Source organism: Neovison vison, chromosome X (genome assembly GCF_020171115.1).
Source record: "Neovison vison isolate M4711 chromosome X, ASM_NN_V1, whole genome shotgun sequence".
Classification (NCBI taxonomy): Eukaryota; Metazoa; Chordata; class Mammalia; order Carnivora; family Mustelidae; genus Neogale; species Neogale vison.
In genome coordinates, this window is record NC_058105.1 from 2,519,285 (window position 1) to 2,543,941 (window position 24,657).

Consider the following 24,657-nt stretch of genomic DNA (forward strand, 5'->3'; position numbering starts at 1 on the left):
CCCAATGTCCATAACCCCACCTCCCTTCTCCCAACCCCCCTCCCCCCAGCAACCCTCAGTTTGTTTTGTGAGATTAAGAGTCACTTATGGGGGGCGCCTGGGTGGCTCAGTGGGTTAAGCCGCTGCCTTCAGCTCAGGTCATGATCTCAGGGTCCTAGGATCGAGTCCCGCATCGGGCTCTCTGCTCAGCAGGGAGCCTGCTTCCCTCTCTCTCTCTGCCTGCCTCTCCATCTACTTGTGATTGCTCTCTGTCAAATAAATACATAAGAAAAAAAAAAAAGAGTCACTTATGGTTTGTCTCCCTCCCAATCCCATCTTGTTTCATTTATTCTTCTCCTACCCACTTAAGCCCCCATGTTGCATCACCACTTCCTCATATCAGGGAGATCATATGATAGTTGTCTTTATCTGCTTGACTTATTTCACTAAGCATGATACGCTCTAGTTCCATCCATGTTGTCGCAAATGGCAAGATTTCATTTCTTTTGATGGCTGCATAGTATTCCATTGTGTATATATACCACATCTTCTTGATCCATTCATCTGTTGATGGACATCTAGGTTCTTTCCGTAGTTTGGCTATTGTGGACATTGCTGCTATAAACATTCGGGTGCACGTGCCCCTTTGGATCACTACGTTTGTATCTTTAGGGTAAATACCCAGTAGTGCAATTGCTGGGTCATAGGGCAGTTCTATTTTCAACATTTTGAGGAACCTCCATACTGTTTTCCAGAGTGGTTGCACCAGCTTGCATTCCCACCAACACTGTAGGAGGGTTCCTGTCGGGGTGTCCGGGACCCCACAAGGCAGGCCGGACGGGATGGCGGCTGCCAATGAGCCAGTGCGGTCAGGCTTTAGAATAAACAAGCTTCATCCGGATGAGGAAGCAATCCTCATTGGACCGGGCGCCTGCAAGCTCTGTGCGTGATCTCTGCATGCCCTGTATGCTTTAGTGCAGTGTCCACGCGCCTAACTCATGTGCCCTGCTGTGATTGGCTGACCGTGAACATATAACTGGGAGGGGCCGGGAGACCGGGGAGAGAGTGAGCGGCGGCCGCAGCTGCAGCGGGACGGCGGGCGGCTCCGGCTCGGGCCGCGTGCCGGGAACCTAGCGGGGCAGGCGGGCGCGGCACCCCCTGCCTGGCCGCCTGCAGGGGGGGGGGGAAGGCGGCCCACGCGCGACGGGACCAGCAGCATGAGCAGCGGCTACAGCAGCCTGGAGAAAGGAAAGCGCGAGGAGCCGCCACCGCCGCCAGCGCCGCCGTGCCAGAGCCGAGGGGACCCGGGCCGCCGCCCCGCCGCGCCTCCTGCTCGCCGCTGGCTCCCTGTCCTCGGAGAGCGCCCCAGGGCAAGCCCCGCGCCGGCCAGCAGGGAAGAAGCATCCTCCGGACTGTAAGAAGCTAGCATGCAGAAATAAAAGAGCTCTCCTTAACTACGCGTCGTGTCTCTCTGCGGGCGGAGTGAACGCGATAGGTTCCCCTTTCTCCGCATCCTCGCCAGCGTCTGTCATTTCCCGACTTGTTGATGTTAGCCATTCTGACTGGTGTGAGGTGATATCTCATTGTGGTTTTGATTTGTATTTCCCTGATGCCGAGTGATAGGGAGCACTTTTTCACGTGTCTGTTGGCCAACTGGATGTCTTCTTTGCAGAAACGTCGGTTCATGTCCTCTGCCCATTTCTTGATTGGATTGTTTGTTCTTTGGGTGTTGAGTTTGCTAAGTTCTTTATACATATCAAAATCTACAGAGAACATTTTGGAGAGCTTACAAAGAGGCCCTTCTGTAGTAAAAGAGCAAACAAGGTGAGGATAGACTCAGAACCCAATAAGACTCAGAACCCAATAAAATCCTGGAACTCCTGAGATATTTTAATGCCTGACCAGGGCTAGTTTGTTATGCTAAGGTTAGGGCCCTATGTAGAAAAACCTGGGACCTTGAAAATGAAAGGACGGTATCTAGGTGTACGCCTAGATACAGGCTCAGAAGACATCCCTGGAACTTCAGAGCTTGCCCAGGTGGTCCAGTACTCCTATGTTCTAGCAACCCCCTCCTATGTGAGAAGACCCTAAGGAGAGAGACTTTGTTCATGCAAGCAAGGGGTGATTTTCTCGAAACAGCCTTCTCCTACTTTCTTGGTTGCCAGGTCCATAATTAGGATTAAGTTCTCATAAAACTCATATAGGAAAGTTTTTGAAAGATTATAACCCAAATGAGCTGTAAGGATTAGCTAACAGGTACTGACAGGAGCTCTTGGTATTGCATATTCAAGGTGCTCGATCAAGAGATCCGGATCATAATACCAGATAAGCAAGACTTCATTGACTTGGGGTATGAGGGTATTTTTTTCAGAATATGGAATTTAATACCTTTGCAAGAACTTGAGTGGATGATGCAAAGTTACTACTAGGATGGCTACTTTATTTTTATTTTATTTTTGAAAAGATTTATTTATTTGAGAGAGAGAGAGAGAGCATGTACACATGCTGGGGAAGGGTCAGAGGGTGTGGGAGAAAGAAACTCCAAACAGACTCCACGCTGAACATAGAGCCTGATGTTGGGCTTGATCCCATGACCTTGAGATGACCACCCAAACTGAAACCAGGAGTTGAGCTCTCAAATGACTGTGTCACCCAGGCGCCCCTAGGAAGGCTATTTTAGGGACCAGGAGAAAGCAATGGCACATACACAGTCAAATGGAAATTCCCGAGTTTCCCTGGCAGACGAAGAGGAAGGAATAAAAAAGGCCTTGGGAAATGAACATGCTTAAATAGATGTAGTTTGTGATGCCAGAAGACTTTCCGGAGGACTGTGTTCTACAGAAGGGCCCAGAGGACACATATAAATGTGTTCATGAAGAGGCACCAGTGGTGGCTATCTTCTGCAGGCCAGTCTACAGAGATAGTCACAGAGGTAAGCTTTTTTAATATTCAAGGAAATGATGAGGCCCTCAATTAATAGACATCAAGTGGTGGTGTTTAATTGTTGGAAGCCAGAGATAAAGGTACTACAATGACCACCAAGTTGGAAAGAACAGAAGGGTCTTAGCCCACAGAGAACTGCAGAGATTGCTAATAGAGCCTGTTGTAACTGGGGACAAAATAGGAAGTAGATAAAAAGAGTGATGCTTAATATCTACAACCAGACAAATGGCAAAATAGAAGAGCAGGAGGTGATGGTCACCGGCCCAATAAAAATTCATAATCCTCTGCTCTGTACCTGGATCTGAGCCATTTTTCAGATGTAGGACCCATATGACTGAGGGATTTGAAGCATCCCGGGAGTAATGACTGTGCCACACCATGGCCAGTATATACCGTAATGAGTTCCCCATGCCTTGCCCAGTGGGACTTGTGGCCATCTATTTGGATAACTTTACCCTGAGGAAATGGGAACACTCAACATCTTGTGGACTATTGGATACAGAGTCTGAGTAGACATTAGTATCTGGAGATCCAAAATATCATCATGGTCCTCCTGCTAGAATGGGAGTTTATAAGCCAGATAATCAAATACTGGCTAATGTATGGCTTATAGTAGATCACCTGGGGCTTTAGAACTACCCAGGATTCATTTCTCCAGTTTCTGAGTATACGGTTGGGTTGACATATTTGGCAGTTGGAGTAACATCCACAGGGGTACTTAATTTGCTTGTAAAGGGGTATTGGGAGAATACAAAGTGGATGCCTCTGAAACTGTCCCCCCAACCTCAAGCCAAGATGGTGAATAAAAAGCAGTATTGCATCGTCAGCAGGAAGAGAGTATGGTGAGAATAGTGTGGTCCCTATTATAATCTTTCTTAATTTGACATTCTGGGCCTTGAAGAAACAGATGGACCCAGGAGAGTAACTGTAGACTACTATAAGCTAAACCAAATAGTTGCCTTGATCAGAGCTCTCATGCCAGGATTCAAAACAAAATAGGACCTGAGGGCAGGAGCAGGTAACCTGGACCCTGACCCCAAGCCACCCACCATGGTTGCTCAAGAGTCCTACCTTTACTGAACACCAATGGCTATATGGAGAACCCTTATGGTTAACTGAAAGAGAAGGAAAAACCTTAACCTTATGGTAAAGGTGGATCAGTTCTACATGTGAGTGCAAGCCCGGAATGGATAATGGTCGCATTGTAATCACATTGACGGGTGGCCTTGAGAGAAAGAGGAGAGAGGAAATTTTCTCAGTGTGTAGAGTTAGGAGGGGTGCATCTGGAAGGAGGAGAAATCCTAGGTGAAAATTTGAGCAAATACCTAAGCATTGCCCAGTGGCCTGGCTGTATGATCAGGGGTCTGGAAGTCAACGAACTAGAAGATTGAAAGTAAGGAGGCTTGGAATAAAAGTTTGTGAATGGATACATGGAAAGGGATGCAAAGTGTTCTATCACATATCAATGCCTACCAGAAACCATCCACCATGACAAAAGCATTGAACAGCCAAGTAGACAATGATGACTCAACGATTTGTAATTAGCCTTGTTTCATTGATGGCCAAACAAGAACTGGCATATTGGACACATGAAAGGACTGACCCCCATGGAAAAGATGAAAGCTGTGCATGATCCCAGCAAGTGTGGGCAGGTCTAGATACTTCTGCCTCTGAGTATCTGACATACCGTGGTGATGAGTCTCCCAGTATAGCGCTAATTATTCTTGAGACCAATATGGGTCATTTGATAGCAAGTCAACTATATTGGATCTTCTTCAGATTATGGAGAGAGATGCTCTCTGAATTGCAGGTATAGACAAGGGTCATCAAACTGAGGGTAGAGCAGCAACACTGAGAAAAACTTTCTGACAAACTATCCAAAGCACAAGTAAATCTAGAGGAATTTGTAACTAGTGGTTCACTGAGGATAATGATCGCGACAACAAAACCCAAAATGAATTCAACTCCTGATGAGATTAACTGAACCTACAACAGTCATGGCCCTAGCAAAAGAAGAAGGTTGCCAATTTGCAGTCAGTAAGTCTATTTACCTGAATCTCTACTCTCCTGCACACAATATGTGGAATTTAATAAAACATGAGATATACAGAAAAGCAAGAATAAACGATCCACTTTCAAGAGAGAAGTCAATCAACAGAACTAGATTCAGATTTGACCCAGGCATTACAACTATCAGACACAAAATTTTAAGTAACTATGTAATTATTTTAAAAGTTTTGGAGGAAAATGTGGACAACATCTATGGTCAAATAGGAAATTTTAACAGAAAGATGGACACTATTAAGAGTCAAGTGAAAATGCTGGAAATAAAAACAAAAACAATCACAGAAACAAGATTTAACTTTGGGCTTATTATTAGACTCAAAAATTAATGAACTTAAAGATGCGTTAATGAAAATCATCCAAATTTGACAGGAGACAAAACTTCTAGGACAATATCAAACATTTTAACACATACGCAATTAGAATCCTAGATGTGTTAAAAAATAATAAAGCTTTTAAAAAATAATGAGATATCAAAACACAGATCAAAGATTCTGAAAGAACCCCAAACAAGATAACAGGGACACACACACACACACACACACACACACACACACACACAGCTAAACACATCGTATTCCAATTATTAAAAACCAAAGATAAGGGGCACCTGGGTGGCTCAATGGGTTAAAGCCTCTGCCTTCAGCTCAGGTCATGATACCAGGATCCTGGGATCAAGCCCTGCATTGGGCTCTCTGCTCAGTGCAGAGCCTGCTTCCTCCTCTCTCTCTGCCTGCCTCTCTGACTACTTGTGATCTATGTCTGTCAAATAAATAAATAAAATCTTAAAAAAAACAAAGATAAAGAGAAAATACTAAAGATAGGTAAAGAAAAAAAGATACATTACATATATCAGGACAAAGTATGTATTAAAGTAGACATTTTCCTAGTCAGAAATTAATGGAATATCTTTAAAATGCTGAAAGTAAAGAAAAACTTTTAGTACAGTTCTATACAGAAGAAAAATATCTTTCAAAAATGAAGGAGAAATAAGTATTTTTTATATTTAATAAAGTACTTTTTATTTATATTATAGTATTAAAAAGACCCCCCCCAAGTTTATTACTGCCAACACAAGAAATGTTAAAGGAAGTTCTCCAGGCAGAAGGGAAATGATACCAAAGAGAAACATGAACCTACAAAATAATTAAAAGCTCTAGAAATGGTTAAATGAAGGGAAATATAAAATATTTTTTCTTATTTTAGTTACTTCAAGAGAAAATTGGCTCAAACACAAATGATAACAATGCATTCTGAATTTATAACATTGAAAGTAAATTATATAATAAAATCAGACAAAAGATGGACAAATTTGGAGTAGGCTAAATAAGGTTTTTATACTACATGAAAAAAGAAATATTATTTGAGGATTGGCTGTGGTTAATTAAAGTTTTATAATTTAAACATGAGGGCAACATTAAACTTAAAAGCATAAATAATAAACAAATATAAATAGTCATGTAAATGATACATAAAATTAATATAAATATGAAACACGAATTATATATATTTAAAAATATAAATAATAAGCCAATAATGGAGATAAAATGGGATCATGAAAATCTTACAAAAATCCAAGATTAGGAAAAGAAAGAGGAAAAATTTGTAAAACACAGATGGACTCAGTGGGACAGATGAAAAACAACTAGTAAAATAGTATATTTTAATCCAACCAAATCAGTGGTTACATTAAGTATAATGTATACCACTTAAGAGGGGTCACAGGACTGGGTAAAAAGGAAGACTCACCTATGTGCTGTTTCTAAGAATCCCAATTTATTTTTAATTATTTATTTTTTAAGAATCTCAATTTAAATATGAAGACCTAGGCAGTTTAAATCTGAAAGATTGAAAAGGATATACTATGATAATGTTAAAGAAAGTTGGAATGACAATATGAAGCATCATATCCCAACTGAAATTTCTAGAACCCTCCACCTCACAACAGCAGAAGGCTTTGTTTTCAAGTGCAGAAACAACATCGAACAATACACTGTAGGCCAAAAAACAATCCTCAAGAACTTTAAAAGAATTCAAATTATACAAAGTGTATACTCTCACCATAACAAAACTGAATTAGGAACCAAAAACAGACATATACGGAGAATTCCCAAATATTTGGATATTATACTGTATATCCTTAAGTAACCCATGGATCATGGAGGAAGTCATGAGGACATGATATTTTAATGATATTTTCAGTTGTGGGATGCCTGGGTCGGATGCTCCATCTTCTGCCTAGCATAACAAGTGAAGCAGGCACTGATATCACCTCCTCTTTTATCTGTGCGCTCTACTGACCGTGGTCGCTGCGAAAGCAGGGATGGTTTATATCTATCTCATTTAACATCATAGCCACAGTGCCCAGCACAGCTCTTAGCCTGCAGGAAATCATTAATGAATATTTGCTGAGTGAGAAGGAATAAATCATTGCATGCCCGCTCTACACTAAGCACTGCTCTGAGAATTTTATTTCTTAGTTTATTTCAATACCTATGTCTAGACCTTTCAGAGCCCGATACGTCCATTCGGGGCATGAGCTTGTGGGTCAAGGCAAGCCCTCCAGCAGAAGTCATATATAAGCTGAGCACAGAAGGATATTAACTGTGAGGAGGATGGGGGATATTTTAGACCAAGAAATGGAGCTTATGCAAAAGCTTCATGGTGAGAGAAAGAGAACAGAGAGTCCTGGCTGGGCTTTCACACTATGCCTTTTTCCCATTGATCTTGCAACTGTACCAAATCCTTCTGGCCTCACACCTCAAGAAGTCCGAACATTCTATTGAGTCATTCTTAACAAGGGAAGGTCCCCAGATAGAAGGTCTGCCTGGACCCGAAGCTGTGCGGATAGTCATCTAACTTGGTAGCATTAGTAATTCCATTTATTTGCTCTTCAAATCATTCAGTTGCTCTAACAGCTGACACTGCTCTTACTTCTCCATAGCTGGAAATTCCTCTTTTTTTCTTGACACAGGGATCAAGGTCATCCATTCTCTTAGTCTTCTTCCAGAAAATTTCAGGCAGGACTCATTCAGCACATTGTGTATTAGAAACCATTATAACAGCATTTTTGAGGAAATAAATCCCAAAAGGACTTCCCAAGGAAGCACAAAGACCAAGGATTTATTCGCCTGTGCTAGGTAATAAGTGCAACTCACAGACTTGCATAAATCTTGTTACAAAGGGAGCTGATTACCTCATGGACCCCTTCATTCACCAGAATCTTGAAAGCAATATTTTAACAATACCTTACTTATTTTACTATGAGATTCGTTAGATGAATATATAAAGTGGAATACACACACACACACACACACACACCACTCTAATCTGGATCCTGTCGGGTGGTGGTTTTGCTTATGTGTCATGCATCACTTATTTTCTGTGTCTCATGCTAATCTGTGTTCTGACACCATCGGCATTGCTGTGACTGACTCTTTCCGTCACCTTTTCCCCATACAAATGGCAGGGGATCCCTGGTCATTCTGCTTGCAGTTACCTGGGGTCACACATTGATTGCAGAGTCTTTAACACCTTTATTTGTATTTTTTTAAGTTTAGTTTTTTAGTCATCTCTATACCCATTGTGGGGCTTGAACTCATGACCCCAAGATCAAGAGTCACATGCTCTTCTGACTGAGCCAGCCCAGGCGCACCCCTTTATTTGTATTTTTGTTTTGTTTTGTTTTGTTTTAAAGATTGTATTTATTTATTTGACAGACAGATCTCAAGTACGTGGAGAGGCAGGCAGAGAGAGGGTGGGGGGGAAGCAGGCTTCCTGCTGAGCAGAGAGCCCAACGCGGGGCTCGATCCCAGGACCCTGGGACCATGACCTGAGCCAAAGGCAGAGGCTTTAACCCACTGAGCCACCCAGGCGCCCTTATTTGTAATTTTTTTAAAGATTTTATTTATTTATTTGAGAGAGAGAGACAGTGAGAGAGAGCATGAGCGAGGAGAAGGTCAGAGAGAGAAGCAGACTCCCCATGGAGCTGGGAGTCCGATGCGGGACTCGATCCCGGGACTCCAGGATCACGCCCTGAGCCGAAGGCCGTCGTCCAACCAACTGAGCCACCCAGGTGCCCCTTTATTTGTATTTTTAAGGGTAGTTTTCCTTTACTGGACATTCTCTAAAATTCTGATTGTCAATTTCAAGCCCTCTTTGGTATTCACTGTTTGCATTTTTGTTATATAAATGAGAAGGTTTTATTAATGCCTGAATTATTCTGAGGAAGAGATTTCTTAGCAGTTTTGGTATAACCAGGAAAAAAAAAAAACTTTTGCGAAGACATTATGGAAATGAAAATCCTTCGTGTTTCACTATATCCTTTTTCTCCTGACGACAAACATCTAATGGTTTCTGCTGTAACTCTTTTATGCTGACCAGCTGTAGACTACATGTACTTGACGCAGGCAATTTTATGAAGCAGAAAAGGTGACAAAACATATTTGTTTGGCTCAGTTTTTAGAAACCATCCAACAGCACTTATTCTCTCTAAAAGTCCCCCTAGAGATACATGGAAGAAGCACGTCTTAAATGAATGACCACTCCGAGGGTGTTCTTCACTGTTGATTTGTTGTGGTGAAGACAAGGCAGCAATACAAAGGAAGTAAACACTTTAAATCATACATTAATTGAATGATCTTAAACATGATTGTTTTTAAAACACTTCTCTAGTCAACTAAGCTTATCCTCTAGAAAACCCTGTGTAACAAAAAAAGGTTCAAAAAGTATCAACATGTATATACCTACACTTAGTACAACCGCTGGTATATCATAGATTGTCAGGAAGTTGCGTTTGATGAATGGGTGTATGAGAGTAATCTTGGAATTTTATGCTCCCTGGGCTAGCGTTCCTTACATATGTATCTTAGTTCCCTTACTGGATTGTGAGCTCATGGATCTAGAGGCACAGATGTTTTTTTCTATGTTCCCAGTACAGAGGACAATGCCAGGAACAAAACGCGTGTGCAGAGAAAGTAGGTTGAGTATGTAGTTGCACATGTGAGTAGAAGAACTAATGAAAAAATAAATCAATACATATAGGTTTATAGTTGTCTTATTCAGAGATAAACATACCATTTGGATTTACCTAAAACATTTAGAAATTATGAGACCCTAAGTTATTTTTTTAAAGATTTTATTTATTCATTTGATAGACAGAGATCACAAGTAGGCAGAGAGGCAGGCAGAGAGAGAGAGGAGGAAGCAGGCTCCCTGCGGAGCAGAGAGCCCGATGCGGGACTCGATCCCAGGACCCTGGGATCATGACCTGAGCCGAAGGCAGAGGCTTAACCCACTGAGCCACCCAGGTGCCCAATGATACCCTAAGTTATAAATATATTACCTATTACAATATATATTTTTAAAGATTTTATTTATTTATTTGACTGAGAGATCCCAAGTAGGCAGAGAGGCAGGCAGAGAGAGAGGGGGAAGCAGGCTCCCTGCTGAGCAGAGAATCCGATGCGGGGCTCGATTCCAGGACCCTGAGATCATGACCTGAGCCAAAGGTAGAGGCTTAACCCACTGAGCCACACAGGCGCCCCACCTATTGTAATATTTTTTAAGGGAAATTGAATCTGTATTGTCTTCTTTGGGTTTATAAACATACTGCAAAGTTTTTCTGTTACCCAAGGCTTCACAGTCCTCAGAGTCCACGAGTGGGACAAGTGAATCACTTTTTCAGAACTCTTTGTTTTTCCCCCATTCATATATATTTACTGATGTATCTAGAAAGACTACTATCCAGAAGGATTATTTCAGAGTTCAGAGAAGAAAACAATTTTAATGTTATAGATAAGGGATACAATCATCGTTGTGTCGATATAGGCTTTTTACTCAAAAGAACTTCAGCCTAAACCTTATGCCTTACACAAAAATTAAATCAAAATATATCATAGATTTAAATGTAAAATTATAAATGTTAGAGACTAGCATATAAGAAAGTTGTCAGGGACACCCGGGTAGCTCAGTTGGCTAAGCATGGCTTGGGCTCAGGTCATGATCCTTGGGTTCTGGGATTGAGTCCAGCATCGGGCTCTCTGCTCAGAGAGGAGCCTGCTTCTCCCTCTCTCTCTGCCTGCTGCTCCCCCTTCATGTGCTCTCTCTCTCTCTTTCTTTCTTTCTGATAAATAAATAAATAAAATCTTTAAAAAAAGAGAAAGTTTTCAGAATCTAGAGATAGGCAGAGTTCTTGGACTTGGCATGTGAAACATAATCCATAAAAGAAAAAAAATAATAAACTGAACTTCTTCAAAATGTTTAAAAGCTTTTACTCCATGAAAGAACCTGTGAATGGAGTGCAAAACCCAGTTTTGGACTGGGTGATTTGTAATCCACAAATCTGATAAAGTAATTACCTAGAATACATTAAAAAAAAAAACCCCTCTCAAACTCAATAGTAAAATGACAAACAGTCCAATTAGAAAATGGACAAAAGAAAGAAGAGAAATTTTTATCCAAGAGGATACACAGATGACAGATGAGTGCATGAAGAGATGTACAATGTTACTAGCTGGTAGGGAAATTTGAGGCCACAAGGAGATATCCTTATACCCAAACAGCCAAAATTGTGAAAAAACCAAAAAAAAAACCAAAAAAAACAACAAAAAAATGCCAGTACCAAATGCTGTTGAGGATGGAAAGATGCCCAATTTCTCTCACATTGCTGGCAGGAATGTAAAATGCTACAGCTATTCTGGCAAAGAGTTTGGCAAGTTCTTTTATAAAACTAAACATACCGTTACTACATGCCCCAGCAATTGCACTCCAAGTCACTTATCTTGGAGAAATGAAAATTTATGTTTATGCAGAAACCTGAAGATGAATGTTCCTAGCTACTTTGTTCACTGTAGCCAAAACCAAAAATAATCCAGATGTCCACCAATGGACGAATGGTCAGGCGAACTGTGTGGTACATCCATACCACAGAATAAACTTAGTGGCAACAACAAAAAGTTGATACAATAAATTGAATGGATCTTAAGGACATTTTGCTCTATGAGGAAAGCTAATCTCAAAAGGTCTATGGCATAATAAAATATATATTTGTTATTTGTTCCTAGTGCCTGGCATAGAGCTCCCAAAACCCTTGGAGTTTCCTGATGATAGGAGTGTATTTTGTTATTCCTGAGAAGCCCTTTTCAATCACCCTTGAAATTACAATAATTAGGAGACTTAGGATGGGACCCCAGATAGCCTCTGATGGGGGTGGCCTCCCAATGAAGTGATCAGAGGGTTGGGATGTTTCTCCTTACCCCTCATCTGTGACAAGGGAACTGGAGATTGAGTTTTATAAAAACTCCTTCTTAAAATTGATTTTTATTTTATTTTATTTATATATTTAAATTTAAATTTTAGCATACAGTGCAATATTGGTTTCTAGAGTAGAATCTAGTGGTTCATCACATACATGCAATAGCCAGTGTTCACCATAACTGCCATCCTCAATACCCAGCACCCACCTGGCCCATCCCCCACCCACCTCTCTCCATCAACCCTTAGTTTGTTCTCTATTATTGAGGGTCTCTTATGGTTTGTTTCTCTGTCTCCTTACCCCTCCTCCCCATATGCTCATCTGTTGGCTTAAATTCAACCTATGAGTGAAATCATATGGTATCTGTCTTTCTCTGATTTATTTCATTTAGCACAATGCACTTTGGCTCCATCCACCGCATTACAAATGGCAGGATATCATTCTTTTTGATGGCTGAGTAATATTCCTCGGTATGTCTATACTTCCCCTTCTTTATCCATTCATCAGTCAATGTACATTTGGGCTCTCTCCATTGTTTGCCTATTGTTGATAATGCTGCTATAAACATTGGGCACACTTGATGGATGTATCCCTTTAAATCTGCATTTTTGTATCCTTTGAGTAAATACCTCGTAGTGCAATTGCTGGATTGTAGAGCAGTTCTGTTTTTAAATTTTTTAAAAAGATTTTACATGGGGGCTTAAGGGGGAAGGAGAAGAATCTATGAAACAAGATGGGATAGGGAGGGAGACAAACCATAAGTGACTCTTAATCTCACGAAACAAACTGTGGGTTGCTGGGGGGAGGGGGGTTGGGAGAAGGGGAGTAGGGTTATGGACATTGGGGAGGGTATGTGCTTTTGGGTAAATTGGAAGGGGAGGTGAACCATGAGAGACTATGGACTCTGAAAAACAATCTGAGTGGCGGGGGGGGGGGTGGGAGGTTGGGGTACCAGGTGGTGGGTATTATAGAGGGCACAGCTTGCATGGAGCATTGGGTGTGGTGAAAAAATAATGAATACTGTTTTTCTGAAAATAAATAAATTGGAAAAAAAGTTAAAAAAAAAATAAAAATAAATTAAAAAAATTAAAAAAAAGATTTTATTTTCTTTAACGATTTTATATAATCTTTTACAGAGCACGAGCAGGCAGAGGGGTAGAGGGTGAAGGAGGGGACAAACAGACTCCCCATAGAGTGGGGAACTCGACACAGGGCTCCATCCCAGGGCCTTGAAATCAGGACCTGAGCCAAAGGCAGATGCTAAACCAACTGAGCCGCCCAGGTCCCCCTATTTTTTTTTTAACTTTTTGAGGAACCTCCAAACTATTTTCCAAAGTGCCTGCACCAGCTTGCTTTCCCACCAACAGAGCAAGAGAGTTTCCTTTTCTCCATATCCTCGCAAACACCTGTTGTTTATTGTGTTGTTAATTTTAGGCGTTCTGACAGGTGTGAGGTGTTCTCTCATCATGGTTTCGATTTGTATTTCCCTGATGATGAGTGATGGTGAGCATCTTTTCATGGGTCTCTGGGCCATCTGAATGTCTTTTTAGAGAAAAAAAATGTCTATTCGTGTCTTCTACCCATTTCTTACCTGGATTATTTGTTTTTTGGGTATTGAGTTTGAGAGTTCTTTATAGATTTTGGATACTAACCCTTTATCACGTATGTCTTTGCAAATATCTTCTCCCATTCCATAGGCTGTCTTTCAGTTTTCGTTGATTGTTTCCTTCACTGCGCAGAAGCTTTTTATCTTGATCAAGTCCCAACAGTCCATTTTTGCTTCTGTTTCCCTTGGCTCTGGCCGATGTGTCTAGCAAAAAGTTGCCACGGCTGAGGTCACAGAGGTTGCTGCCTGTGTTCTCCTCTAGGATTTTGATGGTTTCCTCTCCCACATTTACATCTTTCATCCGTTTTGAATTTATTTTTGTGCATGGTGTAAGAAAGTGGCCCACTTTCATTCTTTGGCATGCTGCTGTCCCGTTTTCCCAACACCATTTGTTGAAGAGACGGTCTTGTTTCCACTGGATATTCTTTGCTGCTTTGTGCTGCTTTGTCCAGGATTAGTGGACCAGAGAGTTGAGAGTTCATTTCTGGGTTTTCTATGCTCTTCTGTTGACTCATGTGTCTGCTTTTGTGCCAGGACCACACTGTCTTGATGATGATAGCTTTGTGATAGAGCTTGAGGTCCAGAATTGGGATGCCTCCAGCTTTGCTTTTCTTTTTCAAGATTGCTTTGGCTATTCGAGGTCTTCTGTGGTTCCATACAAGTTTTAGGATTGTTTGTTCTAGCTCTCTGAAAACACGGGTGGGATGTTGACAGGGATTGCATTAAATGTGTTGATTGGTTTTGGGTGGTATAGACATTTTAACATTTGTTCTTCTAATCCAGGAGCATGGAACAGCTTTCCATTCCTCTGTGTCATCTTCAATTTCTTTGACAAGTGTTTTTCAGAGTACAGATCTTTCACCTCTTTGGTTAGGTTCCTTATTCCTAGGTATGTTATGGTTTGGGGTGCAGTTGTAAATGAGCTTGATTCCTTGATTTCTCTTTCTGCTGCTTCATTACTGGTGTATAGAAATGCAACAGATTCTTGTACGTTGATTTTGTATCTTGTGACTGGATTGAATTCATGTATCAGTTCTAGCAAATGTTTTTGGTGGAGTCTTTTGGGTTTTCTATATAGAGTGTCATCATGTCACCTGCAAATAGTGAATGTTTGACTTCTTGCTTGCCAATTTGGATGCCTTTTATTTGTTTTTGTTGTCTGATTCCTGTGGCCAAGACTTCCAGCACTGTGTTAAATAGTATAGTGAGAGTGGACATCCTTGTTTTGTTCCTGACCCTAGGGAAAGACTCTCAGTTTTTCTCCACTGAGGATGGTATTAGCTGTGGGTCCTTCATATATGGCCTTTGTGATGTTGACTTAGGTTCCATCTATCCCTTCTTTGTTGAGGGTCTTTATCATGAATCGTTGTTGCACTTTGTCAAATGCTTTTTCTGCATCTATTGAAAGGATCAATGGACCTCTAGAGCTTTAAACTCTACATTCTCTTATTTATAGAAAACTGGCATTTGCAACCCTTTCCTTTTCCCCCTTGCCAATGGTTTTGGGGAATAGTTTTCTTTCATAGTCCCCTGCAGAAAGTTTAATTCTTGTTTTTTTTTTTCCTTTTTTTCTGTCCTTTCTCTCTCTTTCTCCTCCTTCTTCTCTCTCCCTACTCCCTCTGTGATGAGGGTTCCCTCCCCTGGGCAGCTCCCAAGGCTCTTTTCTCCCACTGATCAACTCTTCGCAGTTCCTATCTTCCACAGTTTGCTTTTCCAGTTTGTAGACATGCAACTTTGTTCTCTAAGACTTCGGATTGATTTCCTGCGTGTTCAGAATGATTTGATATTTATCTAGCTTTGTTTGAGGGAGGAGGCAAGCTTAGGGTCACCTTATTGCTTTGCCATCTTACCTTTCTCCAGCTAAAAATCTGTTAAACAGTGAGATTCAGAGAGCTTCTGGGTTGGTGAACAGTACATTAAGGTGCTGGGAGGGCCTGGAAGCTTTTCACCCTTCCCAGCTCTCTACCTTTGCCCTATGCATTTGGCTATTACTAAGTTATATCCTTCTGTGATAAATTAGTTAACATAAGTGTTCTGAGTTCTTTGAGCCATTATAGCAAATCTCTGAAACTGAAGCAGTGAATTTAGGAACTCCCAAATTTGTAGTTGTCCGGGCAGAAGTTTAGGTAGCCTGGGTACCCCAGTTGCAGCTGGCCTCGGAAGTGGGGGTAGTCTGGGGACGATGGGCCCTGTAACTCATGGGATCTGATGCAGACCCCTTAGTGTCAGAATTGAATTGGGGTGTTGGACACCCAGATAATAAGAACTGTAGAGGTCTCATACTGTATGACTCCACTTATGTAAACTTCTCAAGTGATAAAATGTAGGCAGGGGTACATTAGTTGTTAGCAAGGTTTAGGGATGGTGTGGGTCGGGGGGGTGTTTGTGACTATAAAGCTATAGCATGGAGGAGATTTTTGTGGTTGAACGATTCTGTATCTTGATTGTCAGGGTGGATTTTACACAAACTTGCATGTGACAGGATGGCAAAGTCTTATACTCACACTTTATACAAATGATAATTTTCTGGCTTTGATGTTGTGCTGTAATTATATAAGATTTAACAATGGAGGAAGACTGTTATGGCTGTGGTTGCATAGGACCTCCCTGTACTACTGTACTATTTTTGCCATTTCTTGTGAATCTGCAGTTATTTCAAAATTAAAAGTTGATGTATCATATGCTGGCTAATGACATAAAAAAAAAACCCTCTAGATACTTATAAGAGTAAAAAAAACAGTAAAAAGTTGAAAAAAAGTCCTCATAATCACCATGGATGCCTCCATCATTCTCTCCACCACTAAAATCGAATTACTGTCCTACTTTCATCATTATTTATATGTTTTTCTCCATCCCCGCTCCCACTGCCTCAGTACAAGCTCCCAGAATTTCTTTCCTTACTCATTACCATACCTTTCCAGCTGGGCTCTAGGCTCCCGTTCAGGCCGTGTCCGAGCCAATTCCCATTCAGGTGAAGTGGAATTTCAAAAAGATGTATATTATCATAGCAAACTTCCTCATAAACCTTGTAAGATTCCCCATTGCCTACGGAATCAAGTGTCAGTTCCTCAGCAGGGCACTTCGTGGAGCTTCCTCTTAAGCCTCATTTCTAATTCTGCTTTGTTCCTACCACGGGAGGCTAATTGCCCTTGCCTAATCTTAGCCCGTACATTTGCTTGGGTTGTCTCCTTTACCTACATAGCCCTTCCTTTATGCTCACAGGCAAGCTGAAAATCTGCCCAGACTTCAGCTTCTGGCTCAAATGTGCTATTCCCCCAAATGCTTTTCTTAGTTACTCTAATTTTAAATTTATTTACAAATGTGCATGAGTTTCTTCATTCAGTATAGGAAACTGAGTATCTGCGAGTCACCGTGCTGTATTTTAGGAATAATAAACACATATGTTCCTCGACTCCAAGTAACTTGTATTTTTTTCCCCAATTTATTTATTCTCAGAAAAACAGTATTCATTATTTTTTCACCACACCCAGTGCTCCATGCAAGCTGTGCCCTCTATAATACCCACCACCTGGTAACTTGTATTTTTATTTAAAAGTATTTGCGCTCTGTATTGACAGTCTGCCCCAGTTGATAAAGGATATTTAAGCAGCTAAAATAAATGTCTTTACCTTAAAAATATCAAGATATTCCAGTTAGGATAAAGGGACTATTTGATTAGAATAGTAACAGGAGTACAATTAACATGTAAAGTAAATTGACTTCGGAACTCTGGTCATAAGGTAATAAAAGGTGTCTTACAAATTTGATGTCTTTTACTATCATTTTGGTTGGAGGTGCTTGAGACCATATATTAGCATATAAATTATAATGCAATCTGGTAAATGTTCTAAAAATGTTATATACCAGGAAAGATGCTGGAGATGGGATGAGGTACGGCTTAAGAAAATCAGAATGTGCTTCTGGTCATAGATGGTTGAATTGTAGCTTGTAAAATGTAGGGACGGGCAGACACTTTAAAAGCAGAGGGAACAGCGTGCGGAATGGCACAGGTGTAAAAAAAGGGGACTAAGACAGATTTTCGCATAGTGTGATTAGAGGGCACATCCAGGTAGAGAGGTGTCTGGTTGGAGCTAAGACAAGACAGTTTTATTTCTGACGGTTACCCCCTCGTATACCAGGGAAGGAGTTTTTATCCCGTCCTCAGGTGGCATTCTATAAAGGTGTGTTTTAACTCCGTGACAACATTCATAACACACTCTAGTATTACACTGAGTCGAGTCCGGTTTTTTTTTTTTCTCTTTTTACAAGACTGTGGGCTCTTCAGAGGCAATCAGTGTTTGTCCTTGATCTTTGTATACCCAATGATTAAAAACTTTTTTTTCGACTATGGAGAGTGTGTTTTTTGACTGGCTGAAGCAGAGAGATCTCTGGTCAGCTAGGATGAGCAGATTCCATGATTTTCCTCCCCTTTGTTGATAAGCATTTTGTTTTACCACCTGCAATTGAGGAATGCCATCTGCCAGGGTTTGTGATGGGAGACGGTGCTAAGATAATAAGCAACCTCGACTGTGCTGCTGCCAGCTCCCCGCTCCGCTGTGTCACCGACGAGCACGGTCGTTGCTATGGCAGAGAAAGGTTTCCTGCTGCAGAGCTTGGATTTGAAACTATTTTTACAGATGACTCAGAAACCGAAATTAAATATTTATAACCATTCATTGTACTGCAGAACTAAAATGGTCCACATAGACCAGCTAGTGTAACTACCCAGTATTTTAGAATTCGAAGCAGTCTGAAAGAGGTTAACAAATAAAAAAAATCACCTACGTTCTTGCATTTAGAGATTCGGAGTGACGACCAAAACCCAGGATGCCAAATACTCAGTCCGTAGCTTACTTTGAACCCAAAACTTGATGCTTCCTTCACTTTGGGGGCAAGAAAGCGTTGCCATGTATCGTGTCCCACTGTGAATATTTCTTTCACCAGTGGATTAAGGGCCTAAAGAATACAGTCTTTTTTAATTGGCTGAATGACAGTCAACATGGTATTTTACAGCCTTCACCCTTATTGTTACCAAACTAAATGAAAAGTATCTACAAATAGGGATTTATTTCACTTCAGGAAGATATATAATCAAACTTCTAGGAGGTCTTGGAGGATGGTAGTAGGGATCTTTGACTTGGGGAGCAAAGAACTATATAGAATTTATCACCTCAGTATTTCTTCAGAAATAACTGTGGGCCAGGAGTGATGTTGAAAGATCCCCCCGGGGCTCCAAGCACCCCGGAATGGACCCCTTCTCAGGAGGAGACCCCCGGACCCAAAAACCGAGCCGAGTCCACTGGTCAGATGCAAACAGCACGAGGTTTATTGAGTAGACACAGGTACCTGCGGGCGGTCAAGTCTTAGGAGGACTCGCGCGCCAGCCCTTTGTTCAGGGCCTTTTTATGGGGTTTGGGGAAGCGAAAGCATACGTACAGAAGCAGAAGCATGGTTACAAAGTTTTCATTGGCTGGTTTGAATGTAAAGGCATACTTGGTGTTTGTAGATTGGCTAGTTCAAATGTAAAGGCATACTTGGCGCGCGGGAATACCCCTGATTGGTTCGCTCAGCATCCTTCATTTACATAGTGGGAAGTTACTTTCATTGGTCGTTAACAAAAGGGAAACAGACAGTATTGGCTAGATTTCAATCCTTCATTAGCATGTAGACTGACCTTTCAACATTCCTTGTAGTATCTTATCACTTTTTACAACATGGGAGGATTGTTTAAGGGAGTGGGAGAAGGGGGTGTTGGCTAAGCAAAGAGAAGGGGGAAGGAAGGGGAAAGGGAGGGAGAAAACCCTTTTCAATGTTAGTTTGGATCAATATAATGGTGTACAGAGAACAGTGGTTGCAGGAAGGTGAAAGTTAATTTCGGATAGAAAGGGCTCGATACTCAGAGAACTGGGTAACAAGAAAATGGAAGATACCCCGCTGACGCTACTGTCAAAATATCACTTATACCTGCTCCCTGGGCTGCAATTCCATAACCATCACACTCGATGGGAGACCTTAGCACTTTCTCACGGGGTGCGATGAAGTGCTTTTATTGTTTTCTTCTATTGTCCTTCTTATGCTCTGTGATGGAACATTGTGCAATTAACATCTGAATTTACCTGGATAGGTCACGGGCATGAATATTGCTCTTTTTCGTTTCTTTCCCAATTGAAGCTCAGACGGTGTTCATACATTACGGAAGTAGGAAAGATTTTATTACGCCAAGTTGCACCAAACGACTGTCCTTCTATGCCAAGTGAGGGCTCAGGACAGCTGTTTTCTCAGAGCCTTTTAAGATCTAATAGTCTGTGAGTTGCTAGCTCTCTTACTCTTTCTGGTGACTCAAGTGATACTAAATTCGAGTTCCCTCAAAATTCAAGTAAAATAAGTCTCTTGATGAGAGAAAGATGATTTCAGTCTTACTAACATGTGGACATGTTAGGGTACATAGCAGAGGGGAATTAAGTTAGCTGCGGGAATTGAGTTTGCTGAATACACATTTCCTGGCATGATTCTAATGGCCGGCATTCTTTATTAGTGTCTTTGAACGTATCTAAAGATTTCGTCTCTTGAGCTGTCCTAAGGACTAGGATCTTGGTGAGGGCTCAGAGATGAGGTACCGGACAGATGGTTAGCTAGAACATTCTCTTTAGTGTCCAGGTTACCTCTTTTTGATAATAGCTACCTATTTAGTAAGCACTAGTGCAATCAAAATTTCTCTTATCTGTGGACCATTCTTAATTGGGCTTCCTGCTGAGGACAGGAACATTAGTTGCTTCCACAGCATTCTAAAATCACGAACTATCCACAAAAGCCCATCTGCTATTAGAGTGTACACTTACCTTCTTACCGCTAGCTATGGAAACTAGTTGCAATGAGCACTAATGGTCTATATGGACCATTTTAGTCCTGCCACCTAGGAAGATTTTGTTGACGGGAAATGGGAAATGGCATTTGGTGTGCATGCTACAGGAAAGCAGGGAGTGACTACTGTGATTAGGAATCGAAAGTTCCATACAAGTCTACAGCCCTGCCCAAAGGGTTTTCTGACTACAGGGATGGGAGTGTTCTAAGGACTCATACAGAGTTTGATGAGCCCTTTTTCTAACAGTTTTCTAACTATTCTGTACTTCTGTAGCTTATGGTGTATGAGCGTTATTGTGTGAGTTGGGTAGAGGTTTAGATAGGTCAGTCTGAACTTTCCTAGGTTCAGTCCCAATAATGCTCCCTATATCAGATTCTTTCACCCATAAAAAAGTCTGGTGCCTTTTTAAAATCTTCTCTTTGGGTTTGATTTAGACATAAGGGTAGCAGTAATCACTTGTCTAAATTAGCAATAATCTTATCATGAATAAAGGAGTCCTGAAAGATTTTTGAGGAAGAAGCATCAGGTCCTTTTACTGGGCAATTCCCTTTGCATAATAAATCCCTTCCCATCAAGTTAGGCAATGTGTATCACAGAGAAGAAAATAATGTTACTTGGTTAAAGGTCTGGGGGTGATTATTATGGGCTAGAACATGGGGAATGTGTGAATTATTAGCGATATCTACTACCTGAGAATTTGTTGATTCAGAGGGAGATGTTTAACAGTGGTAGACTTAAGGGTCATGTTACAGTGCTCGTATCAAAAAAATTATTCAGATTGTCCTTAGGTGTTCTGAGAAATTTCTTCTTATGGGTTTAAGACTAAGAACAGGAAAGCTGGTGCTTTAGTTCCCTTTGGAATACCTTTGTTGATAACTCACATTATAGTTTTTCTTTTGTTTTCTTAGGTAACACAGGATAATTTTTTCCCCCAATATCTTTTGAGTTTAGAATTTGTACAAGGGTCTGTTTTGAGAGACTTCCTCTTCCATTGTGTAATGACTGGGGTGGAAACATAATTTTGTTTTCTTCTTTAAGGCCATCAGTTTATTTTGAGGCTTATTTTATCTATATTCTAAGATTTCAAAATGTTCAGAGAGGTGGTGGAAGTGTGTAAACCGGTCGCTTTCCCATGCTAAAATTTGCTTCCTTCTAATTTCTTTCCAACTTCTGGCTTAAGACACTTCACCAAAAAACGAAGTGAGAGTTGAGAACATGTATGCTCAAGAGTTTATTCTGAATGCTGTAAAGGTGTTAAGATGCTGACCTTTGAAGACTCCAACGGACTCATTCTTTTTTTCTTACAAGACTGAATCAAAGTCCACTCTATTTTCATAAGAAAGACTGGGGATAGTCTCCAAAAGGCATAGTCTAATATTTAAAGTTTTAAAATGTTTCTCTGGGAATGGATCAAGCTAAGGACTTGAATGGTTGATGTCACAGTTTAAGATTAGATGATCACTGCAGACCCCCTTCTCGTAGACTTTGTATAAAGAAATGCTGGCCCTTACTTCAGAGCTGCAAAAATGAATGGTTTATGTATAAACCATTGTAATAAGCTGGTTTAAACTTGTAATAAACTGGTTTAAACTTTCTCTCTAAGAAGAAACCTAAGACCACTTATTTTTAAAAAAAAGATGAAGTCCTACTTTCTAATTTGTTTCCTCATCAGCTCCTTCCAAAGCAAGATCTGAAAGCTCTGAATGACACTTTTCTCATAATGAGTCCTCTCAGGACATTGGGTAGCCTGTGAAAAGTACAAAGGGAGAAGATGACATTTTCACTTTAAAAGCTTTATTTTCAGGATAACCCTCCCTAATTGAATGTTTTTCTCTTCTTGTTCTGTTAAGACAAAATAGAAATCAGCCCAACTATTCAGCCTCCAGGATTTTAACATGTAATATTTTTTTATGAAAAGTATTTTGTGTAAGGTTGCATACGTAGTGTGTATATACTTCAAGTCTTTATGTTCTAAAAAAAAGTTAATAACATGAAAATTAATAATATTCTTAGTTATAGCCCTAATAAGATGAGTACTGGCATCCGTGTTAAAAAACAAAATTCAGTCAAATAAATCTGAAGATCTAATTGGCCTTATTAAGTGATTCATGAACCAGATAGCATCCCATCTAGCAAGTAGAGAGAGAGTCCCAGGAGCGGTACAAAATGGAAGGTTGTTATAGCAGGAGGGAGGGGCAAGGAAATGATTAGCAAAACAAAAGAAAGGATTGTTTCATCTTCTTTGGGAGAAGAGAAAGGCAGGTTTGTTTTGTTTCTGTTTTTGTTTTTTTAATCACACAGAAGACCTCGTTAGTGCTAATCAGGAAATGTTAGATTAACTCTTAAAAAGTCACATTCTTGGGAGAGGTTGAAGCTGATGAAATTATGGTTTGCTCTTGTGGCAAATGACTCCATTTTGGGCTTTAAAACAGTGTAAAGTGCCATTTATACGTTTCCTTAAGTATTCTCTGTATTATGCGAACCAACCCCCAAAGTAATGGAACCACTTTTAAAAAGGAAGAAAGAGAAGTGAAGGGGAACAGAATGTACCTCCCCCAAATAGGCCTTTTTGTTTTAAGGATTATTTTTTTTTAAATTATTTATTTCTTTTCATCGTAACAGTATTCGTTATTTTTTCACCACACCCAGTGCTCCATGCAAGCCGTGCCCTCTATAATACCCACCACCTGGTACCCCAACCTCCCACCCCCCCCCGCCACTTCAAACCCCTCAGATTGTTTTTCAGAGTCCATAGTCTCTCATGGTTCACCTCCCCTTCCAATTTCCCCCAACTCCCTTCTCCTCTCTAACACCCCTTGTCCTCCATGCTATTTGTTATGCTCCACAAATAAGTGAAACCATATGATAATTGACTCTCTCTGCTTGACTGATTTCACTCAGCATAATCTCTTCCAGTCCTGTCCATGTTGCTACATTAAGGATTATTTTTGAACTAATTTTAGAAACAGCAGGCACAGAAAAAGCTCTGAAAACCCAATAAAAGTTACCCTTATTGTAAGGGAAATTTACAAGAGAATCGTCCATTTGTAAGGATGTCTTCTCTCTACGAGGAAGAAGCTAACTTTAAATCTGTAGAAATTTATCAGTGGAGAAGGCCCCTAACTTTAATCTGCATAATAACCTTACCCGTGTTTACCAAGCTTTTCCTGATAAACTCCCATGACTGGCTCTCCTACCCCCAATATTTTCTTCTGTCTTTAGCTGGAAATTGTATTTTAGTTGGTGGCTTAGGCCATTTCAGGGAGTTACTCAGTTTTCCTGGGTCTCTCCCATGGATAAAGGAGGGATCTGTGTTATTAAGCTTCTGTTTGTTTTACTCCTGTTAATCTTTTATTATGCGCAGGGGGTCTTAGCCAAGAACCTGAAAGGGTAAAGGGAAAACTTTTTCCTCCCCTATAAAAGGAAGGAAGGAAGGAAAAAAAGGAAAAAAAAGTTTGGCATTGCATACTTATTTTTGTTAAATCACATACAGAACTATATAATGAAACTGAATGGAATAAATTTCAAAATCTTGAATTGGTATTATTAATGAGCAAAATTGTGCAGTGAACAATTATCAGGTTATTCCCTTCATTGGTCTTTATGTCATTCATATTATTGAATAAATTGTTAACCCATTAATTGATTATTAAAATTATCAAGTGGTTTTTACCAGCACAAATAATCCAGCTAGAGTATTTTAAGTATTAAATTATATGTCAAACATTCAAAATGAATTTAAAACTAAAAGTAAAGCATATTTTCTAGGGCGCCTTGGTGACTCAATTGATTAAGCCTCTGCCTTCAGTTTAGGTCATGATCCCAGGGTCCTGGAATTGAGGCCCGCGTTGGGCTCCCTGCTATGCGGGGAACTTGCTTCTCCCTCTCCCTCTGCCTGTTGCTCCCCCTGCTTCTGCTCTCATTCTCACTCTCTGTCAAATAAATAAA

At 40.6% G+C, this 24,657-nt stretch overlaps 1 protein-coding gene across 1 annotated transcript in view; it reads left to right on the top strand.

Moving 5' to 3' along the window:
- The first annotated feature begins 2,784 nt into the window (after positions 1–2,784).
- The window catches only part of LOC122897521 (RNA polymerase II elongation factor ELL2-like), a 43,272-nt gene continuing 21,399 nt past the window's right edge, over positions 2,785–24,657 (top strand). Inside the window, exon 1 of the mRNA XM_044235769.1 lies at positions 2,785–2,911. Within this exon, the coding sequence (XP_044091704.1) occupies positions 2,785–2,911 (127 nt within the window). The remainder of the gene's footprint in view (positions 2,912–24,657) is intronic.